We start from the raw sequence: 27,135 nt of genomic DNA, 5'->3' as shown, positions 1-27,135 counted from the left end.
ATTCTTCACAAAAAAACACAGTTTTATATCTTTATGTTTGAAGCCTGAAAGTGGCAAAGTTCAAGGGGGCCCGAATACTTTCGCAAGGCACTGAACCAAACCACTGCAGTATTTTACAGTTATAGAACCAAACCCACTGCAGTGTTTACAGTTATAGAACCAAACCCACTGCAGTGTTTTACAGTTATAGAAAACAAACCCGCTGCAGTATTTTACAGTTATAGAACCAAACCCGGCAGTATTTTACAGATAGAACCAAACCCACTGCCAGTGTTTTACAGTTATAGAACCAAACCCACTGCAGTGTTTTACAGTTATAGAACCAAACCCACTGCAGTATTTTACAGTTATAGAACCAAACCCACTGCAGTGTTTTACAGTTATAGAACCAAACCCACTGCAGTATTTTACAGTTATAGAACCAAACCCACTGCAGTGTTTTACAGTTATAGAACCAAACCCACTGCAGTGTTTTACAGTTATAGAACCAAACCCACTGCAGTGTTTTACAGTTATAGAACCAAACCCACTGCAGTGTTTTACAGTTATAGAACCAAACCCACTGCAGTTTTTTACAGTTATAGAACCAAACCCACTGCAGTGTTTTACAGTTATAGATCCAACCCACTGCAGTATTTTACAGTTATAGAACCAAACCCACTGCAGTATTTTACAGTTTTAGAACCAAACCCACTGCAGTATTTTACAGTTATAGAACCAGACCCACTGCAGTATTTTACAGTTATAGAACCAAACCCACTGCAGTATTTACAGTTATAGAACCAAACCCACTGCAGTGTTTTACAGTTATAGAACCAAACCCACTGCAGTATTTTACAGTTATAGAACCAAACCCACTGCAGTATTTTACAGTTATAGAACCAAACCCACTGCAGTGTTTTACAGTTATAGAACCAAACCCACTGCAGTATGTTACAGTTATAGAACCAAACCCACTGCAGTATTTTACAGTTATAACCAAACCCACTGCAGTGTTTTACAGTTATAGAACCAAACCCACTGCAGTGTTTTACAGTTATAGAACCAGAAGAAGCACTCTGGCGCCTCCGGCATTGTCTGACATCCTGTCAGTCTAAAAACATGTGGCTGTTGTGAGAACAGACACTGACAGTCTAAAAACATGTGGCTGTTGTGAGAACAGACACTGACATTCTTACGTGATGAGTCAGAGCTCAACAAGTGGAAATTATTCTTTAAATAGTCAAAGTATTTCATCTGGAACAAAAATCCATGAACCGTTGATTAGAAGCTCTTGCAAAGTTGGAAAAATATCAAAACGAGTGCATGAACAAACACGTTTTAATTGAACAAATGAAAACTAAACAAATGGTTTATCTTTCAAATTCAATATGAACCCAGATAACTTCGGAGGTAAAGTAGAGCGGGACGTGCAGATTGGGACGTTCGCTTAAAGCCCCTCTTAAACAAACGGCCTTACTTATCCCCCCATCCCTTCAAAAGGCCCCAAACAGACAGAAGGAACATCTTCAAAGTATGACAACGTCCTGTTGCCACTGGTTAAGGCTCTTCTCCTCAGACAGACCTTCACAAACCAGGCATCACATAGGCATGTTGTCCAGAGGTCTCTGCCTAGAAGAAAGATGGGGATAATAGAAGTTGGTGAGGGTCCTAATCATTTGACAGCTACTGAATGTGTGTGTGTGTGTGTGTAAGCCTCACCAGTGTGTGTGAGTGTGAAGGGCAGCTGCGTAGCTCAGGGACCAGAGAGGTGAGACAGGCCAGGGGAGCCAGGGCACACAGTAGAGAGTCCAGTAACACAGACAGACTTCCTGACACTGCCAATCATCTCCTAGAGAGAGACAGAAAGAGACACCGACAGGGAAAGAGAAAGAAATAAAGGGAGGGTCAGGGCGAAAGAGAGCGAGATTCATCAAACTATCAGCAACTTCAATCAAACAATGCTTGCATGACATGTCCGTATTCAGTAGCCTTTCAGTGTGAGGACAATGAAGCCAACAGTGTTCAACCAGGCCCACCTTAGTTCCCTGAAGCCGGTGGCCAATGTGAGACAGCGATTCCCCCAGCAGCTGTAGGTGGGCCGCTGCGTTCACTGGGTCTACCTCAGGCCCTGTCAACATGGGTGAGTCTGTGGTATCAGGGGTCATGAGACTGCAACTAGCTGTAGAGGCCTCCGCTCTTATCTCGTTCTGCTGGTCGTCCATGTACATCCAGAACGATGGCATGGTAGACTCCTCCCTACTCTGGGAGAGGAGCGGGGGGGAAACGAGGGATGAGTAAGAAGCAGAAAAGGAGATCAGTGGAAGGAAACTTACCAAGCACTGCCCCTCTGCTGTCCATTTGACACAATAACACCTAGAAGCTGCTCTTTTAGATCTAGGATCAGTACACCCTCCCTATATCCTTAACATTAATCACTACTGGGGAAATGCTAGACATAACTTAGATCAGGGTCTAGAGGGCAACTTGGTCTTCCTCTTACTAACCATCTCCAGAAAGAGGCCTTAGTCCCCAGGTGAATCTCAATTCCTCTCTCCTTGACTCCTTCTTAAACCTCATTAGAGGAGAACGTCTGAGGCTGCAAGGAATCAAGGACATAAAATGGAGACTCACCCCACCTATTCACTCACTTCCTCAAATCTCTCCCCTTCTGTCAACCATTCGTCTGGTGATTCACAGGTCTGGTGGTCGTACTGGTGATGGGAGAGAGCATACAACTCCGGTCCTGCACTGCCATTGGTCCAACTGTGGAGGTGGGTGTGGTCACCTGTAAAGAGTACGGAATGGATGAAGCACCTATGAGATTGAGCCAAAATTACAGGGAGATGTGTGTCCCAAATGGCACCCTATTCCTTACATAGTGCACTAGTTCTGACCATTGTCAAAAGTAGTGCTCTATGTAGGGAACAGGGTGCCATTGCTCCAAATTTCAGTCACGCTCACGATGTATCCGCGTTCCAAACCTGAATGTCTCCTCTTCTTGTATGACTTCTTGCATTTGCGTTCTTTGACAAGTTGTTCCTCATCCGCCACTAGGTCATCATCCTCATCCTCCTCTCTCAGGAAATCTTTGTAGGATCTTTTCTTCTCTCTCTGACTGCGGCTGGTCACAAGGCCCACCTCTCCCTCCATCTTCTACACCTGGGAAAGAGAGGCAGTAATATAGACATTAAAATCGATGCACATAACATGATACAATGTATAGGTTCAAATATACTGAATAGGCTGCTATTGCAAAGAAGCTGCTTGGGCACACTGGCGAAAATATGCATTTTAACCTCCTAACAGGTGCATTCTACCACCTCTAAACAAACACACTGCCTACCTGCTCCGCACAAATGTAAACGCAGTACGGAGGTGGCTCTGTTGCTCAACCGCTCGTGGTAATTTCGATTATGAATTAGCTATGAATTGGTAGCAGATCAAGAGAACTCCGTTGTGGCTTTCCGATGTGTCGACAAAGAACTGATGGACCATCTCCAAACTTCACCCACCGCTTGTCGCCATCTTTGAAGAGTTCAAAGTTTGCTGCGCTCACAAGCGCAGGATAACGCACCCCGTGGGTGGAGGCGCATGGTTTACGTAAAATGAGACATTGGCCTACACTTTTCAAAGGGTAACAAAATCACTATTATTTGCAAAACGTTGCAATGTATGTTACAATTTCGCCGTGTGATTAAATTCATATGTTTTTACTCACAGACTGTCAGGCTAGCCTACTCTACTCAATTTATGGGTGGTAAATCGTTGCTCCATAATTTCCTGAATTTGAAGTCTCCTTCGCTGGTGGGATGATTTCAACACCATTGGAATGCGAGTCCCTGCTGGTACAAATTCCACGGACTCATGTTTAGGAAATGATCGAATCGTTCTCACCCCATTTGCTCCCCCTTCCCTCACGTCCACATAGTCGCCCTTCCCTCACGTCCACATAGTCGCTGAATCACGGTAAGCGGTCAAAGCAATATTCTTATCGCTGACTGCTTCCGCATGAAAATCACATTCTAAAACTTTATGACCAATTCTTTTATTGCTACAATTTAGCACACCAGTTATACGCAATCTATATATTTGGCTGCATTGTTGCAGACTTGCAGGTTGCAACAAAGTTACAGTTATGGATTATTCTCCATTAAATAAATGAATCTTTAAATCAAATATTATGGCATCAAAATCGAATAATTATACCCTTATAATGCATACCTATATTAACACTATCATATATGAATCATCAACTGATATTAGACCTAAGAGGGAATTAAATAGTAATAGTTGTTTACATCATTGCCAAATTGCCACTGCCATTTCCAGGCATGATTGAGTGCTTTGTTGTGACAGAGAGAGGGAGGTTGAACTTGGCAGTCAGAGATTAAGTCAAACAGCATTGCAGCACACTGTGTGTACAGAAACAGTGGAGAGTATTTAGGTTACACTGTTAACAATTAAACCAACAGGTGTCTATTCATCTTTCTTTACCCATGCTAATTGAATGTACTGTACAGTACATCCACAGAGACTAACGTTAGTCTAGTGGAAGGTGGGTGAGGAGTTCAACAAAATAATACTCAACTATAATGTACAGTACAAGGTGCTATAACCTTTAAGGTTTCTTCAGCTGTCCCCATAGGAGCCAAGTGTGTATTTGGACAGTGGACTTCAAGTTCACTGTGTCTGTGACTCTGTCTTATTTGAGCTAGACATTGCACTTGAACATCAGGAGAGTGCAATGTCAGCGAGTCCATTATGAAATGTTGCTATGTATCAGAAAAATAATGACACATAAACCACAATGTGACTTGTACATTGGGTAATTGTTCTTACCTCTTCTGCATTTAGTGTTAGGGAATTTACAGTATTTCACCAGTTTATGGAAAATGTATTCAATCACATGTATTTCATGACCTTTTTTTAATATGTATGTATATATGTATTATATGACCTTTATTTAACCAGGCAAGTCAGATAAGAACACATTCTTATTTTCAATAACGGCCTGGGAACAGTGGGTTAACTGCCTGTTCAGGGGCAGAACGACAGATTTGTACCTTATTAGCTCAGGATATGAACTTGCAACCTTTCAGTTACTAGTCTAACGCTCTAACCACTAGGCGACCCTGCCGCCCCGTATATACATATATATATATATATATGATTGTATATATATATATAATGGACAGTAAACCTAACACAAAGAGCCAACTAGCGAACTTCAAGTAGCAAACTTGAATCATCAAACATGAGATTACTATCACTTCTTGACAAAACACACCATAGTCATGTGATTGTGCTGTGTCGTTTACACAGAGTCTGGATTTCAACACTCCTCCCTCTGCTCCCCAGAGTGCTGAAGTTACACTGTCATGTTTAGTTAGTGCTGACTTCTGATCCCTCCTCCTAGCCTACATTCCTGTCACCATTCTATGTTGTTCCTGAAGTTGCTCTGTCATGATTAGTCCTAGTCCCTCCATACTCCCCAGTTGTCCATTGCTATTCCCTCACTCCTCCCTCTTCTTTCCAGGGTGGTAAAAAAGTGAGTCATGTTTACTCTTGGTCCCTCCCTCCAGTTTTCCATTTATATTCCTAAAGTTGTGCTGTCATGTTAAGCACTGGTCCCTCCCTCCAGTTTTCCATTTATATTCCTAAAGTTGTGCTGTCATGTTAAGCACTGGTCCCTCCCTCCAGTTTTCCATTTATATTCCTAAAGTTGCGCTGTCATGTTAAGCGCTGGTCCCTCCCTCCAGTTTTCGATTTATGTTCCTAAAGTTGCCTTGTCATGTTAAGCATTGGGCCCTCCCTCCAGTTTTCCATTTCTATTCCTAAAGTTGCCCTGTCATGTTAAGCGCGGGTCCCTCCTCCCCCAGTTTTCCATTACTAGTATTCCTAAAGTTGCCCTGTCATGTTTAGTCCTAGTCCCTCCCTCCACAATGTTCCCATAGCTGTTCCTAGCAGAGCTGTTGTTGAGTCAGGTTTACTGCTTCCTGTTTCTCTCAGCTCAGCTAACCCGTGAAAGAGAAGAAGGGAGGGAGGGAGGAGGGGAGGACAGTATAAAGAGAGGTAGAGACCGGAGAGGAGGCACACAAAATAAGGATTGTACACTTAGGAAGAAAGAAAAAGAGAGAAGGAGAAGACAGTCTCTCATTGTGGGAATATAACAACAAAGAAAGGATCAACTATTGTATAACTTGTGAACTGGTGAGTGAAAAAACTGATTTACAATTTGACTTTTGTGCCATTTCTGGGTCATAGCTTTCAGTCATAACTTTCTATAGCAACTGACATTGCAATTCCTGTTTGGGTCATATAGCAACATGCAAGTATCTGATGTGTGATCATTGTAAAGGCTTATTGTCAACATACATATCATGTTTATACGGTGTACTCTGTTATAGATAAGACGGTATGACATCGTGTTATCTCAGTCATATTGATGGTTTTCTCTGTTGTGAATACAGATATGGAGACAGACAAGAAGATGCAGACACAAGTGGAGCTCACAGACAGGTAAGGCTGTTGTTACAGCCAGCAGTATACATGCTACTGATTTCTGTGTTTTGATTGAACTTAGCAGACAGTTAACATACGCTGTCTCTGCTGGTCTCTACCAAGCATATGAAGATTGCAGACAAACCAAACTGTTTCTTGTGTTAGTAAGTGTCTTATAAACATGCTGCTTTTGCAAGAGGCAGTGTTTCATAGGGTGTTCTTCTGAGTAGGTGTCTATTGCTCTGATCTACTTGCTGTCACCTGCAGTATCTTATCCCCATTAGCAGTTAGCCTCCATTGATAGACCCGTGTTGGTTTTCCACCTCTAAGTGATATGTCACCCAGCTGTCCTATATGTCAGTGGGCATTCCCCCTCTCATCCTTCTGTCAATCATCACTCAGTGTGTAAGACAGTCTTTATCACAGATTGAAAACAGAAGTTAACATGACCCCCCCATCTCTGTCTCTGTCTCTGTCTCTGTCTCTGTCTCTGTCTCTGTCTCTGTCTCTGTCTCTGTCTCTGTCTCTGTCTCTGTCTCTGTCTCTGTCTCTGTCTCTGTCTCTGAACAGTACAGTACAGTAATGCTGTAACTTTACAGGTTGAATACAGGGGTTAATGTGTTTTCCTCTCTCTCTCCCACAGTGATCTGTCTGAGCAGATTAAGGCTGTGACCAAGGACAGCCATGTCAGAGCAGAGAACACTGAGCTTATGCTGGCCTACCAGAGAGGAAACGTCAGTCTGACACAGTACAAGGTAATCAATCATTGACATATCATTAACAAAGGCAAAGATTAATCTCTCTGTTTAAACCTCTGCTGCATCTTAGTAAATGGAGATACTAGCAAGTACAACGCAATTAGTCTTGTGATTCCTTATCTACACTGTAATTCACATTAGTTGTTCCGTGTGGACATGCAACATTTTTCGAGCTGGAGCGCCATGCATCATCATGCTCCATCATTCTATCATGTGCTGCTATCAACTGTTGTGGGTCAAGGTACTGTGTTTTGTGTATAATGGAAGTATTGAGACTAACCCTAGTTTATATCCTTTCCTTGTCTCCTTTCCTCAGCTTCTCCTGTGCTCCCTCTATGAGATCTATCAAGCACTAGAGGAAGCTCTGGACAACAACTCCAACCACCCGAGTGTCGCGCCTATATACTTCCCCCTGGAACTAGCACGGCTGGAGTCAGTGGAGAGAGACCTGGAGCATTTCTATGGGCAGGACTGGAGAGAGAAGATTGTTGTACCGGCTGCCACTAAAATATATGCCCATAGACTCAGACAGGTGTGTATTAAACTGGACTGGTCTGTGGAAGTTGAATCGTACCATAATGCTTTATAACAGGGTTTCCCCAACTCGGCCCAGGGGCCTCCTCTGGGTGCACATTTTAGTTTTTGCCCCAGCACCACACAGCTGATTCAAATAACTACCTCATCATCAAACTTTGATTATTTGAATCATCTGTGTAGTGCTAGGATAAAAAACTAAACGTGCACCCAAAATGGGCCCCAAGACCGAGTTTAGGAAACCCTGCCTTATGTAACCACGAAGGAGGCAAATGAGGGTTTCAAAAATCCAATGTAAATTCAGCCAAACGTTAGAAGTTGAGATAACAAAAATTGTAAAAAATTGGTTACTTGGAATGGGTTTATAGTGCATTCACACCAGTGACTGTACTGACTCTCTCTCTCCTTCTCTCCTTCCCTCCACAGATCGGCAAAGACAACCCTGAGTACCTAGTGGCCCACGCGTACACCCGCTACCTCGGCGACCTATCTGGCGGACAAGTCCTTGGCCGCATTACTCAGAAGTCTCTGGGGCTGAAGGGTGGCGAGGGTCTGTCGTTCTTTTCCTTCCCGGGCGTGAGCAGCCCCAACCTGTTCAAACAGCTGTACAGGAGTAGAATGAACAGCATAGAGCTGGAGGAGGAGGAGAGGAAAGGAATGCTGGAGGAGGCTGTCAGAGCCTTCGAGTTGAACATCCAGGTGAGGAGGAGTGGAGAGGAGAGGATGGAGTGGAGGAGGAGAGGAATGGAGGAGTGGAGAGGAGGATGGAGGAGGAGAGGAGCGGAGGAGGAGAGGAGTGGAGGATGGGGTGGGGGGGGGGGTGACGAGGAATAGGAAAACGGGACAGCCATGGTTTAGGGGGGATATAAGGTTAGATATTAGGGTTGGTGTTCAACTATGAGCTAAGTGAGTGCCATTTAGTTTTTTTTATGAGCTTCTTGGCTCTTCGTACATAAGATGACTGACTTTTGACTGATGTTGTCTTGCCTCTGTCTGTGATACAGGTCTTTGACGATCTTCAGAAGATGGTGTCTGTGACAGAGACGGAAAGTGAGCTCATGCATACGACAACCAGAAATAGATGCACAAGACACTCGTCGACACATTCCGAACTGGCTGAGGGTAAGTTACGCACACACGCAGACACACACACACACACACACGCATAGGCACATGCATGTGCGAACGCATGCACGCACACACAGACACCACACGCACGGACACACACACACGACTGAATATGATGACGGTGATATTTAGTACTTATGCAGTTAGTGTGTTAGATAATACTAATAATTCCTCCTTTTCTCAGGAGAGAAACTGACGGCTAGATCCCTTCAGATCCAGACCAGTCTGGTCAACGCATCACCCCTCTTCAGAATGGTGCTGGGGATCTGTGTCGCCCTGGCAACGGTTGGCATGGGAATCTATGCTTTTTAAAGTTGTAGAGAAGTGTTTTCAGCAAAGTTGTATCCGTCCATAACAGAAGATTACCCTAGACCTAGATGATGATGTTGGGAGTATTTTTGTACTTTAAAGACTTTAAAGAGAATGAAGGACCCCATATTTTATAATGTTGTTGATCCTAAATAGTTTTAAAAGTTGTTAAAAAAACTAAATACTTTACAGAAGTAAGTAATAACTTAGTGATATACATTCTTATAGTTCCTGTGTTGTATGTAGCCACATTAAACTATGAGTTAGGATGTGTATGATATTGATACATGTCCATGTGTCTGACTGGCAGTACTGACTCAATGTCCACCAGTATAAAATCACTAGTACACTAGAAATAGACTAGTACTCCTGAGCATTTTGTGAAATTTCGGAATCATTTATCAATGTCACTGTGAAAATGCGAGAAATGAAATCTATCCTTTTTCATTTACAATCTCAAGATTTAGCCATTACTACTGTAATATTTCTACCTGTCAAATCCATTTTTGTAAAGTCAGTTATACTGTTTGTAATTTGTTCAACAAAAATATTTGTATATATTGTATATATTTGTACTTTTTTTAATAAAGAGAGTATACCATGTGGGGTATAAAATGCACAGATCATTTCTTCATCGTCTACATTATTTAAAATCCTTTCCTCTATCAACATCCAACCACAGAGTAACAATGTAGATTGAACATGTCGTTTTATCTCAATCAGTGTGCATAAAAAAGTTTAATTAATATACTTCAAAATGAAGAGAACAACAATAAAATAGGAACCCAAATCCCATCCTTCTATTTCCCAAATAATAACAGACAAATTCGATAACAATGTCAGGCTGTTAGAATTCTCTTCTAATATATGAGTCTTGTGTTGATAATAGGCTTTAAAAGCCCCTTCATTACATTTCCTTCTGAAGATGTTGCGACTCCTCATCTTCTTTGGCTTGTCATGCTCCACTTCCTGTCCAGCGCAGTCCTCGAAGGCTGGTCATCTTCTTTGGCTTGTCATGCTCCACTTCCTGTCCAGCGCAGTCCTCGAAGGCTGGTCATCTTCTTTGGCTTGTCATGCTCCACTTCCTGTCCAGCGCAGTCCTCGAAGGCTGGTCATCTTCTTTGGCTTGTCATGCTCCACTTCCTGTCCAGCGCAGTCCTCGAAGGCTGGTCATCTTCTTTGATGGTCTGGAATGTGGTGCTGGTGGCATCAGAACGAGGTGCTTCTCGAGGCTCAGCCTCCTATACCAGCTGTAGATAGTTCTGTGGTAGGATGGGCTCCAGGTCTAAATGCCAGTCGGAAACAACAGCTTGGGAGGGTTCCGATCCCGGGGGAAAGGGTCACTAACTTCCTCATTCTGCTGTGTTTCTGCTCTAATGTCTCCTTGGTCAGGTGCCGAGCTAGAGGACAGTGGCTCAGAGTCTGACACAGCAGCGTTGCTTTTACCTTGCTTCTTCAGCTCTATGTCTTCTTTGAACAAGAACATGGTTCTCCATCATACTCTGGGTAATAAGTCCCTCCTCCTTGTTAGCAGCAAACCGATCAGGTAAACTCTTAGCAATCCACAGAGCTACAAGGCAAACCACGTAGAGGTTGAAGATCTTTGATAACCAGTCCAAGTGCTCTCGCCAGCACCGTTCTGGGGCCTAGTATCTCCTCCAGGTTCGCCATGATGTTCGTGGCCACTGTTGGTCAATTTCTTCAACAAATGATCAGGTCTATATAATTATCAAACATACATTAGTAATGGAAAGGAAACACAGACTCTGTTTAAGCATTAAAAATACTCCTTTAGTAATATAATTTCTAGGCAGAAGTTGGTACGGAGTACAATATAACAGTATATGATAGTTTCTCCCCAAGTTCTGCAAAATGTCTAAAACATCCTGTAACTCATATAACCTCTCCCAGTCCTCCTTGTGTGAGTTTCCCTGGCAGCAACATTTTAATAAATCTATTTGCAAAAATGTCAACAATCCTGTTTTGACATCGTCATTATGGAGTATTGTGTGTAGATGGGTGAAAAAAAAACAATTTAATAAATTTCGAATTTCGGGCTTTAACACAACAAAATGTGGAATAAGTCAAGGGGTATGAATACTTTCTGAATGCACTGCATGTATTTCTTATGAAACACACAGCATGCCTCTATTATGACAGTATTACACTGAACATAGTCACAAACAGGGATAAGAGAAGCTGGTCATTCCTTTCCAGTAGACCGGAGAGACGGGCATCGTTCCTCATTGAGCTCTCTCCAAACATCCTGCTTGATGTTAACGAGCCTGTGCCGACTCCTCACCTTCAATGTCTGTCTGTGAGTTTGAATTTAGTGGAATATTGAGTTGCATATTAGCAGTGGCAAATGTTTATACGAATGAAAGCATTTACAACTCATGTTGAACACCTGACACACTTGACAATGTCATTTTGATCAGGCTATTATGGATCTTTCACATCTCGCTGGTTATAAAGTGAAGTATATTTCTTACCAGCTCAATGCGGCAGGGTTTTCTCCCCTCTCTCGTCCTGAAATCTACAAATGAAACACAGAACGCATATCAGTCACTTTGCGTCATATATTCAGCAAAGAGACTTCGTATTTTGGCCATGTATTTAGCTTCATTATTAGCTAAACAGGAAAGTGTTGGACAGGTTGACTTCCTGTGGACCTTGAGGTTGCTCTCACTTTTTCAGGAAGGCTTTCTCAACATTGAAGATGATCCATCCCCTCATGTGATTGACAGTGATGTAGGTTGACAGTGCTGCCTGCCCCTGAAGGGTCAGGAACTCTCTGATGAGCTTCTCTGTAAGACAGGCCTTCATTAGCTCTGGAACCAGTGAGCAGAGCTCTAACTGGCCATTCATTTGAACTCATACAAACTTATAAGGGATATGACGGGCCACGTTTGACCTATTTATCACTTCCTATGTAGTCAAACAAACAAAATGGAGAGAGATGTGTATGCCACAACGCCAGATATAGGTTATGAAGTGATTTGTCTTCATAAACGAATATTGAGGTGTTTTACACAGTGACATCACTTGATGGCGCTCAATGTCAAGCGATGTTTTTGTCATCATACAATTGAATTTGCCATGTGTCCTGCGGGCCGCTGTAAACCCATAGAGAGCCTATTGAATTACTAGAGGGGCATTGTCAAATGTTAAGCGGAGCAGCACAGGAGAACCCAAGAGCAGACTCAGACCAGGAAACAGGGATGAATGAACCAAGATATTTATTGCAACACAGGGAGAGATGAAGTACAGATCCAGGGAAGCTTGGATGAGTTGTAGGAAACCCGATCTGGAGGCTGAGGTTGGAGTGAGCTGGGTTGGGACAGGGTAAACCGGTCCGGAGGGGAATCCAAGGGAGTGATGATGAGTTGAATTCAGAACAGGGTAGCGAAATGTGGAACAGGAGACAGGAACCAGTCAGAGCGGCAAAATGAGATTACGATCTGGCAGAGTGGAAGTGGCAGGATTGAGTATTTGTAGAGGTCTTGATTATGGAACGGGTTGCAGCTGGTGGGGAACTGCTCTGACTCCAGCACACCTGTCTCCAACCACACAATCACACAGAGAGAGAGCGAGAAGAAGAGGGAGAGAACTGGGGAAATGGCTGCAGGTCAAGGAGACACCGAATGTCCACTAGGGGGTGTAGCAGGAGCAGATGTGACAATAAACCCTCCAATTTCCATAATTGGGCAAACACGGCAGCCATCTTGGTCAGGAATGAATCCTATACCAGTCTAATTACAATGAATGGCAGGATAGGCAGAGGTAATATACAGCTCTGGAAAATATTAAGAAACCACTGCAAATGATCAGTTTCTCTGGTTTTACTATTTATAGGTATGTGTTTGGGTAAAATTAACATTTTTGTTTAATTATATAAACTACTGACAACATTTCTCCCAAATTCCTAATAAAAATGTAATTTAGAGCATTTATTTGCAGAAAATGACAATTGGTGACTTTATGCCACTCCTGGCGCAGAAATTCCTCCACCAAATGTCACAGTGGGTGCGAGACCTGGAGAGACCTACAAGCCACAGTGTCTCGCACCCACTGTGAAATTTGGTGGAGGATCAGTGATGATCTGGGGGTGTTTCAGCAAGGCTGGAATCGGGCAGATTTGTCTTTGTGAAGGACGCATGAATCAAGCCACATACAAGGTTGTCCTGAAAGAAAACGTGCTTACTTCTGCGCTGACAATGTGGACTCTGAGGATTGGTTTTTCCAGCAGGACAATGCTTCATGCCACACAGTCAGGTCAATCAAGGTGTGGATGGAGGACCACCAGATCAAGACCCTGTCATGGCCAGCCCAATCTCCAGACCTGAACCCTGACTCCAGACCTGAACCCATGACCTGTCCATTTTCTGCAAATAAATGCACGAAATGACAATATTTTTATTTGGAATTTGGATGTTGTCAGTAGTTTATAGAATAAATCAAAAATGTAAATTTTACCCAAACACATACCTATAAATAGTACAACCAGAGTAACTGATCATTTTGCAGTGGTGTTTTCTTTTCTTCCAGAGCTGTATATGAAATTTGGCAGATGCTTTTATCCTAAGTGAACCAACTCCCTGACCAACTTGACTGACCTTTGGCTCATCATAAGAAGGTTCAATACCATTCCAGTATTCTAATTCCTAATGTTACCAAAAAGACTGTTCTGAATGCTTAAATAATGTCATGTCTACAGGATAGTTTCACTCAAAATGACAACTTATTTATGAAGAGCTTTTCAAACATTTTGTTCAAATGTAACATGTGTGTATACAATTGAACCTAAATGTATTTTATTCTACTATAAGCATACTTTTGGTTTGTTCGTTTATTAGCTGAGCACGTGAAACCGATGTTAAGACAGTCTTTTCATATTCTTGATTTATTCTAATACATTTGCATATGTCATATAGAAGTCCACAACACATTAGTTTGGATTATATGGATTTACATGTCCTGGTTTTCATTTCAGACAGACGATTAATTATGAACACAAAATATAAGACATTCACATATTTAATGATTCTAATATGTGTGTATCTAGAATTATGAGCCTTTAGGGATAAAGATGCCTGCTGTTAAGCAGAGAATACATGTAATGAAATAGGCAGAATCAACCTAATAGGCAACTGAAATAATAAAATAGACAGTATCAACCTATTAGGTAACTGAAATAATAAAATAGGCAGTATCAACCTATTAGGTAACTGAAATAATAAAATAGGCAGTATGAACCTACTAGGCAACTGAAATAATAAAATAGACAGTATCAACCTATTAGGTAACTGAAATAATAAAATAGGCAGTATCAACCTATTAGGTAACTGAAATAATAAAATAGGCAGTATGAACCTACTAGGCAACTGAAATAATAAAATAGGCAGTATGAACCTACTAGGCAACTGAAATAATAAAATAGGCAGTATGAACCTACTAGGCAACTGAAATAATAAAATAGGCAGTATCAACCTATTAGGTAACTGAAATAATAAAATAGGCAGTATCAACCTATTAGGCAACTGAAATAATAAAATAGGCAGTATCAACCTATTAGGTAACTGAAATAATAAAATAGGCAGGTATCAACCTATTAGGTAACTGAAATAATAAAATATACAGGTATCAACCTATTAGGCAACTGAAATAATAAAATAGGCAGTATGAACCTATTACTGGCCAGTCTGGCCTGCATATAAACCCAGCAAAAAAAGAAACCTCCCCTTTTCAGGACCCTGTTTTTCAAAGATAATTAGTAAAAATCCAAATAACTTCACAAATCTTCGTTGTAAAGGGTTTAAACACTGTTTCCCATGCTGGTTCAATGAACCATAAACAATTAATGAACATGCACCTGTGGAATGGTCGTTAAACTAACAGCTTACAAATGGTAGGCAACTAAGGTCACAGTTATAAAAACTTAGGACACTAAAAGAAAGATGCCCAGGGTTCCTGCTCATCTGGGTGAACGTGCCCTAGGCATGCTGCAAGGAGGCATGAGAACTGCAGATGTGACCAGGGCAATAAATTGCTATGTATGTACTGTGAGACGCTTAAGACAGCGCTACAGGGAGACATAACAGAGAGCTGATCGTCCTCGCGGTGGCAGACCACATGTATCAACACCTGCACAGGATCGGTACATCCGAACATCACACCTGCGGGACAGGTACATGATGGCAACAACATCTGCCCGATTTACACCAGGAACGCACAATCCCTCCATCAGTGCTCAGAGTGTCTGCAATAGGCTGAGAGGCTGGACTGAGGGCTTGTAGGCCTGTTGTAAGGCAGGTCCTCATCAGAGATCACCGACAACAGTGTCGCTTATGGGCACAAACCCACCGTCGCTGGACTAGACAGGACTGGCAAAAAGTGCTCACTGATGAGTCACGGTTTTGTCTCACCAGGGATGATGGGTCGGTTTCGCGTTTATTGTCGAAGGAATGAGCGTTACACCGAGGCCTGTACTCTGGAGCGGGATCGATTTGGAGGTGGAGGGTCCATCATGGTCTGGGGCGGTGTGTCACAGCATCATCGGTCATTGCAGGCAATCTCACCGTTGGGTGTTGCAGGGAAGACATCCTCCTCCCTCATGTGGTACCCTTCCTGCAGGCTCATCCTGACATGACCCTCCAGCATGACAATGCCACCAGCCATACTGCTCGTTCTGTGCGTGATTTCCTGCAAGACAGGAATGTCAGTGTTCTGCAATGGCCAGCGAAGAGCCCTGATCTCAATCCCATTGAGCACATCTGGAACCTGTTGGATCGGAGGGTGGGGTCTAGGGCCATTCCCCACAGAAATGTCCAGGAACTTGCAGGTGCCTTGGTGGAAGAGTGGGGTAACATCTCACAGCAAGAACTGGCAAATCTGGTGCAGTCCATGAGGAGGAGATGCACTGCAGTTCTTAATGCAGCTGGTGGCCACACCAGATACTGACCATTACTTTTGACCCCCCCCCCCCCCCCCCCGCCTTTGTTCAGGGACACATTATTCAATTTCTGTTAGTCACATGTCTGTGGAACTTGTTCAGTTTATGTCTCAGTTGTTGAATACAAATATTTACATGTGTTAAGTTTGCTGAAAATAAACGCAGTTGACAGTGAGAGGACGTTTCTTTTTTGCTGAGTATATTAGAAGATAGGACTCTTAAGAAACCCTCCTTATTTGCTCCCTGAACATGGCCAGGGCCCTTGCCTAGCAGGGGACAGAAGACCTCTGTGTCATCATTGAGGTCATCTCTCTTCCATTCTTAGCAGGCAAAAAAAACATGTAAATAGGGTCTTCTTTCTTGATGACCTCACTGTAGCGGACGATGATGGTGAAAGCATCCTGTGGGTGGGATACACTGGAATCACAAGACACCTCAATCTAGCTAACCTGTTATGCCAAAGATGGTGCACTTGAAATTCATTATTACAAATGGCTAAAATAATGTAACAACTATGACGAAACAGATACAAAATTAGAATATGGTAATAAGAAGCCATATACGAAGATGGTTAGATTTGGCATTCACTTTTTATTGTAGTTTTTCCTAAAAGCTGAGCCCTCATTGCACACACACATTACAAAACCCAGAAACAGCAGCCAGGAACAGTCTGACTAATCATATTCTTCTTTCAGTCGACACACTCTCCATCTCCGGCTTCAAGGAGCACTAAAACAATGACACGAGTATCAGAAATGATTGTACTTCACAGGAGTTGGCTCACGTTCACCTAAAAGGGCATAGGTCTAGGACTGAACTGAATAGCAGCCATACTTTCCCCACGTTCACCTAAAAGGGCATAGGTCAAGGACTGAACTGAATAGCAGCCATACTTTCCCCACTTTCACCTGAAGAGAGTTGGTGATGAGGGTACATTTCAAATACGCTCCTGGTTTTGACTTCACCACAGTAATGTCCACGATCAAGATAGTTACATTCAGAATGGGTTCAAGTCATAATCCATTCTATTCTCCTCAGTTTGAGTCTGTACCCTCTCTCACTTGTCCTTACTTTGTTAGTATCAAACCACAGTCAATCAACAAGAGTTTCCTATTTATTTTAGTCCAATAATCAATCGACAAAACAGTTTAAAAAGCCTCTGGAATTCAATCATGTAGAATAGATCATCACTACAATACAAAAAAACAGATCTATATTCACAAACACATTTTCTGACAACATTGGAAAACACTCTAGATACAACCTTTACACAAAGTATCCAAAACAGTGTAAATTATATTTTGACACGTATTCATTCTCTTTCTCTCTTGTCAAACACTTCTACAATAAAGTTATTCAAAAAGAGACAATAGAGTGAGTAGTAGGAGAAATAGAAGAAGGAAGAGGGAAAAGGAGAACAAAAGATATTTCCTCTGTCCTGATTCAAGGCCTGTCGTCACAAAAACTAGGAGTACATATAACTGATCCAAAAGGCAAAACGGTCTCCTACTCTAAGACTCTTTGTGAATACAGTCCCAGACCTACACGGTACCAGAGGAGATCCCAAGGTGCATAGAATTCGGGGATAGATAATGGCACAGCATTTTGGGCCACGTCCAAAATGGCACCCTAATCCCTACATAGTGCACTACTGTTGACCAGTTCCTGCATCGTGCTTTGCTCAAAAGTATTGCATTATATAGGGATTAGTTTGCCATTTTGGACGCAAAAGTCACTCACTAACGGTAAACATAAGAATGAACAACAACAACAAACCATGATCTCATAAGAGTAAGATAGCACACAGTCAAGGCAAAGCTTTGTAAGGAAAAAGATCCAAGGTGAAAATGCAGTTTAAGGTACTAAGAGCTAGCCCAGTAAGGCTGGCCACCTTGGCAAGACAGCACAAATAGATCTGGAACCAGACTAACTAACAGCTACAACAACCCACCCTGTAAAACAACATACATACAAATCCAACATCTCCAATAAAGGTATGAGGCCAGTAGTGACATCTCCAATAAAGGTATGAGGCCAGTAGTGACATCTCCAATAAAGGTATGAGGCCAGTAGTAACATCTCCAATAAAGGTATGAGGCCAGTAGTGACATCTCCAATAAAGGTATGAGGCCAGTAGTGACATCTCCAATAAAGGTATGAGGCCAGTAGTAAGTCATGAGGTAACCTACTAGACCGGCATGGGATGGAGACCTCACAGTTTATTCTCATATCTCATTACTTTGTGAACTTTTTTCTCTCTCTATGATTGCCATTTAATGAGAAAAATGTTTGCATTCTAGTCAAGAGCCCTGTGCTGTTTTGAGAGACATTCAAGGCCATACCCGTCTTAAAGCTAATTGGCCGAGACAGCAGTGTTAAGGTCGGGGGTCACCTTCTTTTGACCAATCAGAACGACGCAATTCTAGCACTTCCTCACATCATATTGCACATTTTAGTCTGGAGGGGGATGATTGAAAAGGGAATTAAAATAAACCAACCACATAAACAAAGATATAGATCGGATTGTGCCGTCTTATCAGCTGTTGTCAAGAAGACAGCACTAACAGATCCAAGACCAGCCTACATAAACTAAACTAATGGGACAATCTCTAGTCTACCACCCTCAGATCATCCAAAGGTAAAATCAGTTGTCAATAATATCACTCATCATGACTTCTAAAGATCTCCATCTATATCCTTCACTTAACTTAAGATGTATTTGGCAACAAGTCTGAAAAGGCGAAAGAGACAGACGTTCCTAATTCCAAAAGCCCCAATACAGAGTAGAACACCCCACTTTCAACACACTCAGTGTGGTACACCCTACATATGGAGCTTCCAAGTGGCACAGTGGTCTAAGACACTGCATCTTAGTGCTAGAGGCGTCACTACAGACCACCTGGTTCAAATCCAGACTGTATCACAACCGGCAGTCTCATAGGGCGGCACACAATTGGCCCAGTGCCGTCCGAGTTTGGCCGGTGCAGGCCGTCATTGTAAATAAGAATTTGTTCTTAACCGACTTCACTAGTTAAATAAAGGTTACATTTAAAATATATATTTTGACACAACCCATCACTCCTCCCAGGGCTGTGTGACTAGGACAGAACATCCAGGTTAAAGAGGTGATGTGTCATAAGGGCGTTTGGCACCTCTGTTAAAGGGGAAGTTTCTAGGATTGTGTGCACCCTATTCCCTATTTAATGCACTACTTTGGATCAGGGCCTATAAGGCTCTGGTGAAAAGTAGTACATTAAATAGGGAATAGTTTTGCAACTGAAAAAAAATTAACAAGCACTTCTTATTGGACAAGTCCAGGTCAAGTCCCTCCCTGCTTTAATCAGTTTTCTTCTGTTTGGCCTAATGAACAGGACCCAGCCAGAGACTGCTCAGATGAGTGAACTGGTCTCATATGAGACCAGTTCAGTTGGTCTCATAGGAGGAGAGCAGGGCGGCATCCACAGGCTCCATACAGGAAGGACAGGTGAAGGACCTCATCAGCCATGTGTCGATGCAGTCCACGTGGTAGATGTGCAGGCAGGGAAGGAACCGGATGGGGTCGCCATACTCAAAGTCATTCATGCAGATCGCACACCTGGAGAGAGTGAGGCGCACGACATGATAGATAGCATTTAGTCAAAATGTGGTACAGGTTTCAAATAATAAGAGGCCTACAGCTAACTTACATACACTTGGTAATGGATGAGGTGAGGACCCACTAATATCCTTCTGGGCCATGCATGGCTCAAGATAATGTGGCTAGAAATAGGACATTGCTAGTAAATTAGTGCTACAAGAAAAATGATATGGTTGGTCACAGGGCAGAAAAATACATACTCTTTGACTTTCTTGTCAGAGGGCTCAGAGCCGGGGTCGAAGATGCCTCTGGGGAGGTGGTGGATGAGGCCAATCCGCTGGGCGATACGGATCTGCTCCTCCTCTGTTAGCTGGCTGGCCAGGCACGTCTGACTGGGGGTGGGGTGGTACACTGGCGCATGGACACGCTCCTGTATGGAATGTGTGGAGAGGGGTACAGGGTAACCCATGATACAGTCATTGGGGAGTGTCTGGACCCCCCAAAACTACATGTGGATCCTCTACTATCTCAGTCAGATTTTATACCATTGACTTGATGGGGAAATGGACAGAAAGCCTTTATAGGTGTTAGTAAGCAAAACCATGCCAGAATTGCTCACATGACAGTTATAGCTTACTAGTGAACCCTAAACTTCTGACAGAATACGAAATGAGCAAAAAGATACAAAACACAGCCCATGAAACATACCACTAGGCTAACTTAACAACGTGGACAGTTAGTTGACATTATTATCAATGAATCCCCGGTATAGACGTGATCCACCTCCCCCTGAATTTACCTGGTAAGGCGGTGGAGGCTCCCCTGGAACACTGGCTTCCTGGGACTCGTTGAGGAGAGACAAGTCGTCGGCGCCTTGCGAAGACAAACAGTTCCCCATTGAACTGGACCAGCACACACAACCCCCAATACGAACAGGACAGCTAGCTAACAGGACAGCAAGATAAGCAACAAAAACAAATATTTGTATGTGTCTTGCTAAATAAGTTGTCTTTTTAGCTAGCCTGCGGGGTAGCTAGCAAATAGGAATGAACAACAGCCCTCCAACGTCGATGCAGAAAAACAATTCTAATCGCTGTGTAACTTCGAAATAAAAGTCAATATCGCTCGGAACAACGACATGTAAATGCTGTCTCTAATTTTCCAATACCTAAGTCAGCGAACTGTAAATGACACCGATTTCAATTTGTGTTATTCGATCTGACTATATTTTTAGATTAAACCTCTTGATGAATCCATCTTTGTTTTGGCTTTGTTTACAAACTGTATACACAGAAGTGACGTAGCTAGTTAATAAGAAGTTGGGAGATCCGGAAGTTGCCTTTCGAAAAAATGGCGGGTAGGTGGACGAGAAAATATGCCTAATAAGCAGTAGTGTAAAGTAATTAAGTAAACATACTTTAAATTACTACTTAAGTCGTTTTTTGGGGTTATCTGTACTTTACTATGTATATTTTTGACAAATTTTACTCCGCTACATTCCTAAAGAAAATAATGTAATTTTTACTCCATACATTTTCCCCGACACCCAAAAGTACTCGTTACATTTCGAATGCTTAGCAGGACAGAAAAATTGTCCAATTCAAGTACTTACCAAGAGAACATCCATGGTCATCCCTACTGCCTCTGATCTGGTATTTACCAAGAGAACATCCCTGGTCATCCCTACTGCCTCTGATCTGGCTGACTCACTAAACACAAATGCTTTGTTTGTAAACAATGTCAGTGTGTTGGAGTGTGCCTCTGGTTATCCATAAAACAAAAGAAAATCATGCCGCCTGGTTTGCTTAATATCAAGAATGTGAAAGGATTTAAAATTGTACTTTTGATACTTAAGTATATTTTTGCAATAACATTTACACTGAACAAAACATTTCAAAGATTTTTACTGAGTTACAGTTCATAGAAGGAACTCACTTAATTGAAATAAATTCATTAGGCCCTAATCTATGGATTTCACATGACTGGAGAATAGCATCAGGTCTGGTAGATATTACTGCAGTCAGCATGCCAATTGCACACTCCCTCAAAACTGCACATTTTTAGATTGGCCTTTTAATGTCCCCAGCACAAGGTGCACCTGTGTAATAATCATGCTGTTTAATCAGCTTCATGAAATGCCACAGCTGTCAGGTGGATAGATTGTTGGAAAAGGATAAATACTTACTAACAGCAATGTAAACAAATTTGTGCACATCATTTGAGAGAAAAGCTTTTTGTGCATATGGAACATTTTTGGGATATGTTATTTCAGTTCATGAAACATGGGACTAACACTTGTTGCGTTCGGCACCAACGATGTTAGGATGAAACAGTCAGAAATCACTAAGCGCAACATAGCTTCTGCGTGCATATCAGCTAGAAAGATGTGTCGGCATCGAGTAATTGTCTCTGGCCCCCTCCCAGTTAGGGGGAGTGATGAGCTCTACAGCAGAGTCTCACAACTCAATCGCTGGTTGAAAACTGTTTTCTGCCCCTCCCAAAAGTTAGAATTTGTAGATAATTGGCCCTCTTTCTGGGACTCACCCACAAACAGGACCAAGCCTGACCTGCTGAGGAGTGACGGACTCCATCCTAGCTGGAGGGGTGCTCTCATCTTATCTACCAACATAGACAGGGCTCTAACTCCTCTAGCTCCACAATGAAATAGGGTGCAGGCCAGGCAGCAGGCTGTTAGCCAGCCTGCCAGCATAGTGGAGTCTGCCATTAGCACAGTCAGTGTAGTCAGCTCAGCTATCACCATTGAGACCGTGTCTGTGCCTCGACCTAGGTTGGGCAAAACTAAACATGGCGGTGTTCGCCTTAGCAATCTCACTAGGATAAAGACCACCTCCATTCCTGTCATTACTGAAAGAGATCATGATACCTCACATCTCAAAATAGGGCTACTTAATGTTAGATCCCTTACTTCAAAGGCAATTATAGTCAATGAACTAATCACTGATCATAATCTTGATGTGATTGGCCTGACTGAAACATGGCTTAAGCCTGATGAATTTACTGTTTTAAATGAGGCCTCACCTCCTGGCTACACTAGTGACCATATCCCCCGTGCATCCCGCAAAGGCGGAGGTGTTGCTAACATTTACGATAGCAAATTTCAATTTACACAAAAAAAAATGACATTTTCGTCTTTTGAGCTTCTAGTCATGAAATCTATGCAGCCTACTCAATCACTTTTTATAGCTACTGTTTACAGGCCTCCTGGGCCATATACAGCGTTTCTCACTGAGTTCCCTGAATTCCTATCGGACCTTGTAGTCATAGCAGATAATATTCTAATCTTTGGTGACTTTAATATTCACATGGAAAAGTCCACAGACCCACTCCAAAAGGCTTTCAGAGCCATCATCGACTCAGTGGGTTTTGTCCAACATGTCTCTGGACCCACTCACTGTCACAGTCATACGCTGGACCTAGTTTTGTCCCATGGAATAAATGTGGTGGATCTTAATGTTTTTCCTCATAATCCTGGACTATCGGACCACCATTTTATTACGTTTGCAATTGCAACAAATAATCTGCTTAGACCCCAACCAAGGAACATCAAAAGTCGTGCTATAAATTCACAGACAACACAAAGATTCCTTGATGCCCTTCCAGACTCCCTCTGCCTACCCAAGGACGCCAGAGGACAAAAATCAGTTAACCACCTAACTGAGGATCTCAATCTAACCTTGCGCAATACCCTAGATGCAGTTGCACCCCTAAAAACAAAAAAAATGTCTCATAAGAAACTAGCTCCCTGGTACACAGAAAATACCCGAGCTCTGAAGCAAGCTTCCAGAAAATTGGAACGGAAATGGCGCCACACCAAACTGGAAGTCTTCCGACTAGCTTGGAAGGACGGTACCGTGCAGTACCGTAGAGCCCTTACTGCTGCTCGATCATCCTATTTTTCTAACTTAATTGAGGAAAATAAGAACAATCCGAAATTCCTTTTTAATACTGTCGCAAAGCTAACTAAAAAGCAGCATTCCCCAAGAGAGGATGACTTTCACTTTAGCAGTGATAAATTCATGAACTTCTTTGAGGAAAAGATTATGATTATTAGAAAGCAAATTACGGACTCCTCTTTAAACCTGCGTATTCCTCCAAACCTCAGTTGTCCTGAGTCTGCACAACTCTGCCAGGACCTAGGATCAAGAGAGACGCTCAAGTGTTTTAGTACTATATCTCTTGACACAATGATGAAAATAATCATGGCCTCTAAACCTTCAAGCTGCATACTGGACCCTATTCCAACTAAACTACTGAAAGAGCTGCTTCCTGTGCTTGGCCCTCCTATGTTGAACATAATAAACGGCTCTCTATCCACTGGATGTGTACCAAACTCACTAAAAGTGGCAGTAATAAAGCCTCTCTTGAAAAAGCCAAACCTTGACCCAGAAAATATAAAAAACTATCGGCCTATATCGAATCTTCCATTCCTCTCAAAAATTTTAGAGAAGGCTGTTGCGCAGCAACTCACTGCCTTCCTGAAGACAAACAATGTATACGAAATGCTTCAGTCTGGTTTTAGACCCCATCATAGCACTGAGACGGCACTTGTGAAGGTGGTAAATGACATTTTAATGGCATCGGACCGAGGCTCTGCATCTGTCCTCGTGCTCCTAGACCTTAGTGCTGCTTTTGATACCATCGATCACCACATTCTTTTGGAGAGATTGGAAACCCAAATTGGTCTACACGGACATGTTCTGGCCTGGTTTAGATCTTATCTGTCGGAAAGATATCAGTTTGTCTCTGTGAATGGTTTGTCCTCTGACAAATCAACTGTAAATTTCGGTGTTCCTCAAGGTTCCGTTTTAGGACCACTATTGTTTTCACTATATATTTTACCTCTTGGGGATGTTATTCGAAAACATAATGTAAACTTTCACTGCTATGCGGATGACACACAGCTGTACATTTCAATGAAACATGGTGAAGCCCCAAAATTGCCCTCGCTAGAAGCATGTGTTTCAGACATAAGGAAGTGGATGGCTGCAAACTTTCTACTATTAAACTCGGACAAAACAGAGATGCTTGTTCTAGGTCCCAAGAAACAAAGAGATCTTCTGTTGAATCTGACAATTAATCTTAATGGTTGTACAGTCGTCTCAAATAAAACTGTGAAGGACCTCGGCGTTACTCTGGACCCTGATCTCTCTTTTGAAGAACATATCAAGACCATTTCGAGGACAGCTTTTTTCCATCTACGTAACATTGCAAAAATCAGAAACTTTCTGTCCAAAAATGATGCAGAAAAATTAATCCATGCTTTTGTCACTTCTAGGTTAGACTACTGCAATGCTCTATTTTCCGGCTACCCGGATAAAGCACTAAATAAACTTCAGTTAGTGCTAAATACGGCTGCTAGAATCCTGACTAGAACCAAAAAATTTGATCATATTACTCCAGTGCTAGCCTCTCTACACTGGCTTCCTGTCAAAGCAAGGGCTGATTTCAAGGTTTTACTGCTAACCTACAAAGCATTACATGGGCTTGCTCCTACATATCTCTCTGATTTGGTCCTGCCGTACATACCTATACGTACGCTACGGTCACAAGACGCAGGCCTCCTAATTGTCCCTAGAATTTCTAAGCAAACAGCTGGAGGCAGGGCTTTCTCCTATAGAGCTCCATTTTTATGGAACGGTCTGCCTACCCATGTCAGAGACGCAAACTCGGTCTCAACCTTTAAGTCTTTACTGAAGACTCATCTCTTCAGTGGGTCATATGATTGAGTGTAGTCTGGCCCAGGAGTGGGAAGGTGAACGGAAAGGCTCTGGAGCAACGAACCGCCCTTGCTGTCTCTGCCTGGCCGGTTCCCCTCTTTCCACTGGGATTCTCTGCCTCTAACCCTATTACAGGGGCTGAGTCACTGGCTTGCTGGGGCTCTCTCATGCTGTCCCTGGAGGGGGTGCGTCACCTGAGTGGGTTGATTCACTGTTGTGGTCATCCTGTCTGGGTTGGCGCCCCCCCCCCCCCCCCCCTTGGGTTGTGCCGTGGCGGAGATCTTTGTGGGCTATACTCAGCCTTGTCTCAGGATGGTAAGTTGGTGGTTGAAGATATCCCTCTAGTGGTGTGGGGGCTGTGCTTTGGCAAAGTGGGTGGGGTTATATCCTTCCTGTTTGGCCCTGTCCGGGGGTGTCCTCGGATGGGGCCACAGTGTCTCCTGACCCCTCCTGTCTCAGCCTCCAGTATTTATGCTGCAGTAGTTTATGTGTCGGGGGGCTGGGGTCAGTTTGTTATATCTGGAGTACTTCTCCTGTCCTATTCGGTGTCCTGTGTGAATCTAAGTGTGCGTTCTCTAATTCTCTCCTTCTCTCTTTCTTTCTCTCTCTCGGAGGACCTGAGCCCTAGGACCATGCCCCAGGACTACCTGACATGATGACTCCTTGCTGTCCCCAGTCCACCTGGCCATGCTGCTGTTCCAGTTTCAACTGACATGAGCCCTAGGACCATGCCCCAGGACTACCTGACATGATGACTCCTTGCTGTCCCCAGTCTACCTGGCCATGCTGCTGCTCCAGTTTCAACTTCCACCTGACTGTGCTGCTGCTCTAGTTTCAACTGTTCTGCCTTATTATTATTCGACCATGCTGGTCATTTATGAACATTGAACATCTTGACCATGTTCTGTTATAATCTCCACCCGGCACAGCCAGAAGAGGACTGGCCACCCCACATAGCCTGGTTCCTCTCTAGGTTTCTTCCTAGGTATTGGCCTTTCTAGGGAGTTTTTCCTAGCCACCGTGCTTCTCCACCTGCATTGCTTGCTGTTTGGGGTTTTAGGCTGGGTTTCTGTACAGCACTTTGAGATATCAGCTGATGTACGAAGGGCTATATAAATAAATTTGATTTGATTTGATTTATATTTTTGTTCAGTATACTTTTAATACTTTAGTATATTTAAAACCAAATACTTTTAGACTTACTCAAGTAGTACTTTTCTGGGTGGCTTTTACTATAGTCATTTTCTATTAAGTATCTTTACTTTTGCTGAAGTATGAAATTGGGTACTTTTCCCCCCACTGCTAATGTAACGGATGTGAAACGGCTAGCTTAGTTAGCGGTGCGCGCTAAATAGCGTTTCAATCGGTGACGTCACTTGCTCTGAGACCTTGAAGTAGTACTTCCCCTTGCTCTGCAAGGGCCGCGGCTTTTGTGGAGCGATGGGTAACGATGCTTCGAGGGTGACTGTTGTTGATATGTGTAGAGGGTCCCAGGTTGGCGCGAGGGGACGGTCTAAAGTTATACTGTTACACTAATAACACTAACAATAGTTACAGTGGGGGAAAAAAGTATTTAGTCAGCCACCATTGTGCAAGTTCTCCCACTTAAAAAGATGAGAGAGGCCTGTAATTTTCATCATAGTTACACTTCAACTA

The 27,135-nt window shown here is 42.9% G+C and overlaps 3 protein-coding genes across 3 annotated transcripts in view; 1 reads left to right on the top strand and 2 right to left on the bottom strand.

Moving 5' to 3' along the window:
* Positions 1 to 1,074, bottom strand: part of LOC116376232 (GTPase IMAP family member 5-like) — a 1,961-nt gene extending 887 nt beyond the window's left edge. The window contains exon 1 of the mRNA XM_031835819.1: positions 1,018 to 1,074. Coding sequence (XP_031691679.1) covers positions 1,018 to 1,074 — 57 coding nt within the window. The remainder of the gene's footprint in view (positions 1 to 1,017) is intronic.
* A 4,968-nt stretch (positions 1,075 to 6,042) lies between these two features.
* Positions 6,043 to 9,836, top strand: LOC109876403 (heme oxygenase). The gene is made up of 7 exons (XM_031832780.1): positions 6,043 to 6,192; positions 6,453 to 6,501; positions 7,127 to 7,238; positions 7,558 to 7,773; positions 8,202 to 8,474; positions 8,780 to 8,897; positions 9,088 to 9,836. Exons 2-7 carry the CDS (start codon positions 6,455 to 6,457, stop codon positions 9,213 to 9,215), a joined length of 894 nt encoding a protein of 297 aa, XP_031688640.1. The 5' UTR covers positions 6,043 to 6,192; positions 6,453 to 6,454; the 3' UTR covers positions 9,216 to 9,836.
* Positions 9,837 to 16,735: 6,899 nt separating this feature from the next.
* On the bottom strand, positions 16,736 to 21,094 carry LOC116375678 (RING finger protein 11-like). The gene is made up of 3 exons (XM_031832779.1): positions 20,541 to 21,094; positions 20,002 to 20,171; positions 16,736 to 19,759 (listed from the first exon to the last, which is right to left on the bottom strand). Exons 1-3 carry the CDS (start codon positions 20,637 to 20,639, stop codon positions 19,588 to 19,590), a joined length of 441 nt encoding a protein of 146 aa, XP_031688639.1. The 5' UTR covers positions 20,640 to 21,094; the 3' UTR covers positions 16,736 to 19,587.
* Positions 21,095 to 27,135: the final 6,041 nt, after the last annotated feature.

This window comes from Oncorhynchus kisutch, linkage group LG1, assembly GCF_002021735.2.
Source record: "Oncorhynchus kisutch isolate 150728-3 linkage group LG1, Okis_V2, whole genome shotgun sequence".
NCBI lineage: Eukaryota > Metazoa > Chordata > Actinopteri > Salmoniformes > Salmonidae > Oncorhynchus > Oncorhynchus kisutch.
Note: the sequence above shows the minus strand (reverse complement) of the source record. Positions and strands in the feature narration are given on the sequence as shown.

Excerpts from the sequence above, each read along its gene's own strand:
- LOC109876403 (XM_031832780.1), top strand. The coding sequence starts at position 6,455 with ATGGAGACAGACAAGAAGATGCAGACACAAGTGGAGCTCACAGACAG. Across the intron at positions 7,774-8,201 it reads ATGCCCATAGACTCAGACAG|ATCGGCAAAGACAACCCTGA; the intron begins GTGTGTATTAAA and ends TTCCCTCCACAG. Across the intron at positions 8,475-8,779 it reads CCTTCGAGTTGAACATCCAG|GTCTTTGACGATCTTCAGAA; the intron begins GTGAGGAGGAGT and ends TCTGTGATACAG.
- LOC116375678 (XM_031832779.1), bottom strand. The coding sequence starts at position 20,639 with ATGGGGAACTGTTTGTCTTCGCAAGGCGCCGACGACTTGTCTCTCCTC. Across the intron at positions 20,172-20,540 it reads AGCCTCCACCGCCTTACCAG|GAGCGTGTCCATGCGCCAGT; the intron begins GTAAATTCAGGG and ends CATTCCATACAG. Across the intron at positions 19,760-20,001 it reads TCTGACAAGAAAGTCAAAGA|GTGTGCGATCTGCATGAATG; the intron begins GTATGTATTTTT and ends CACTCTCTCCAG.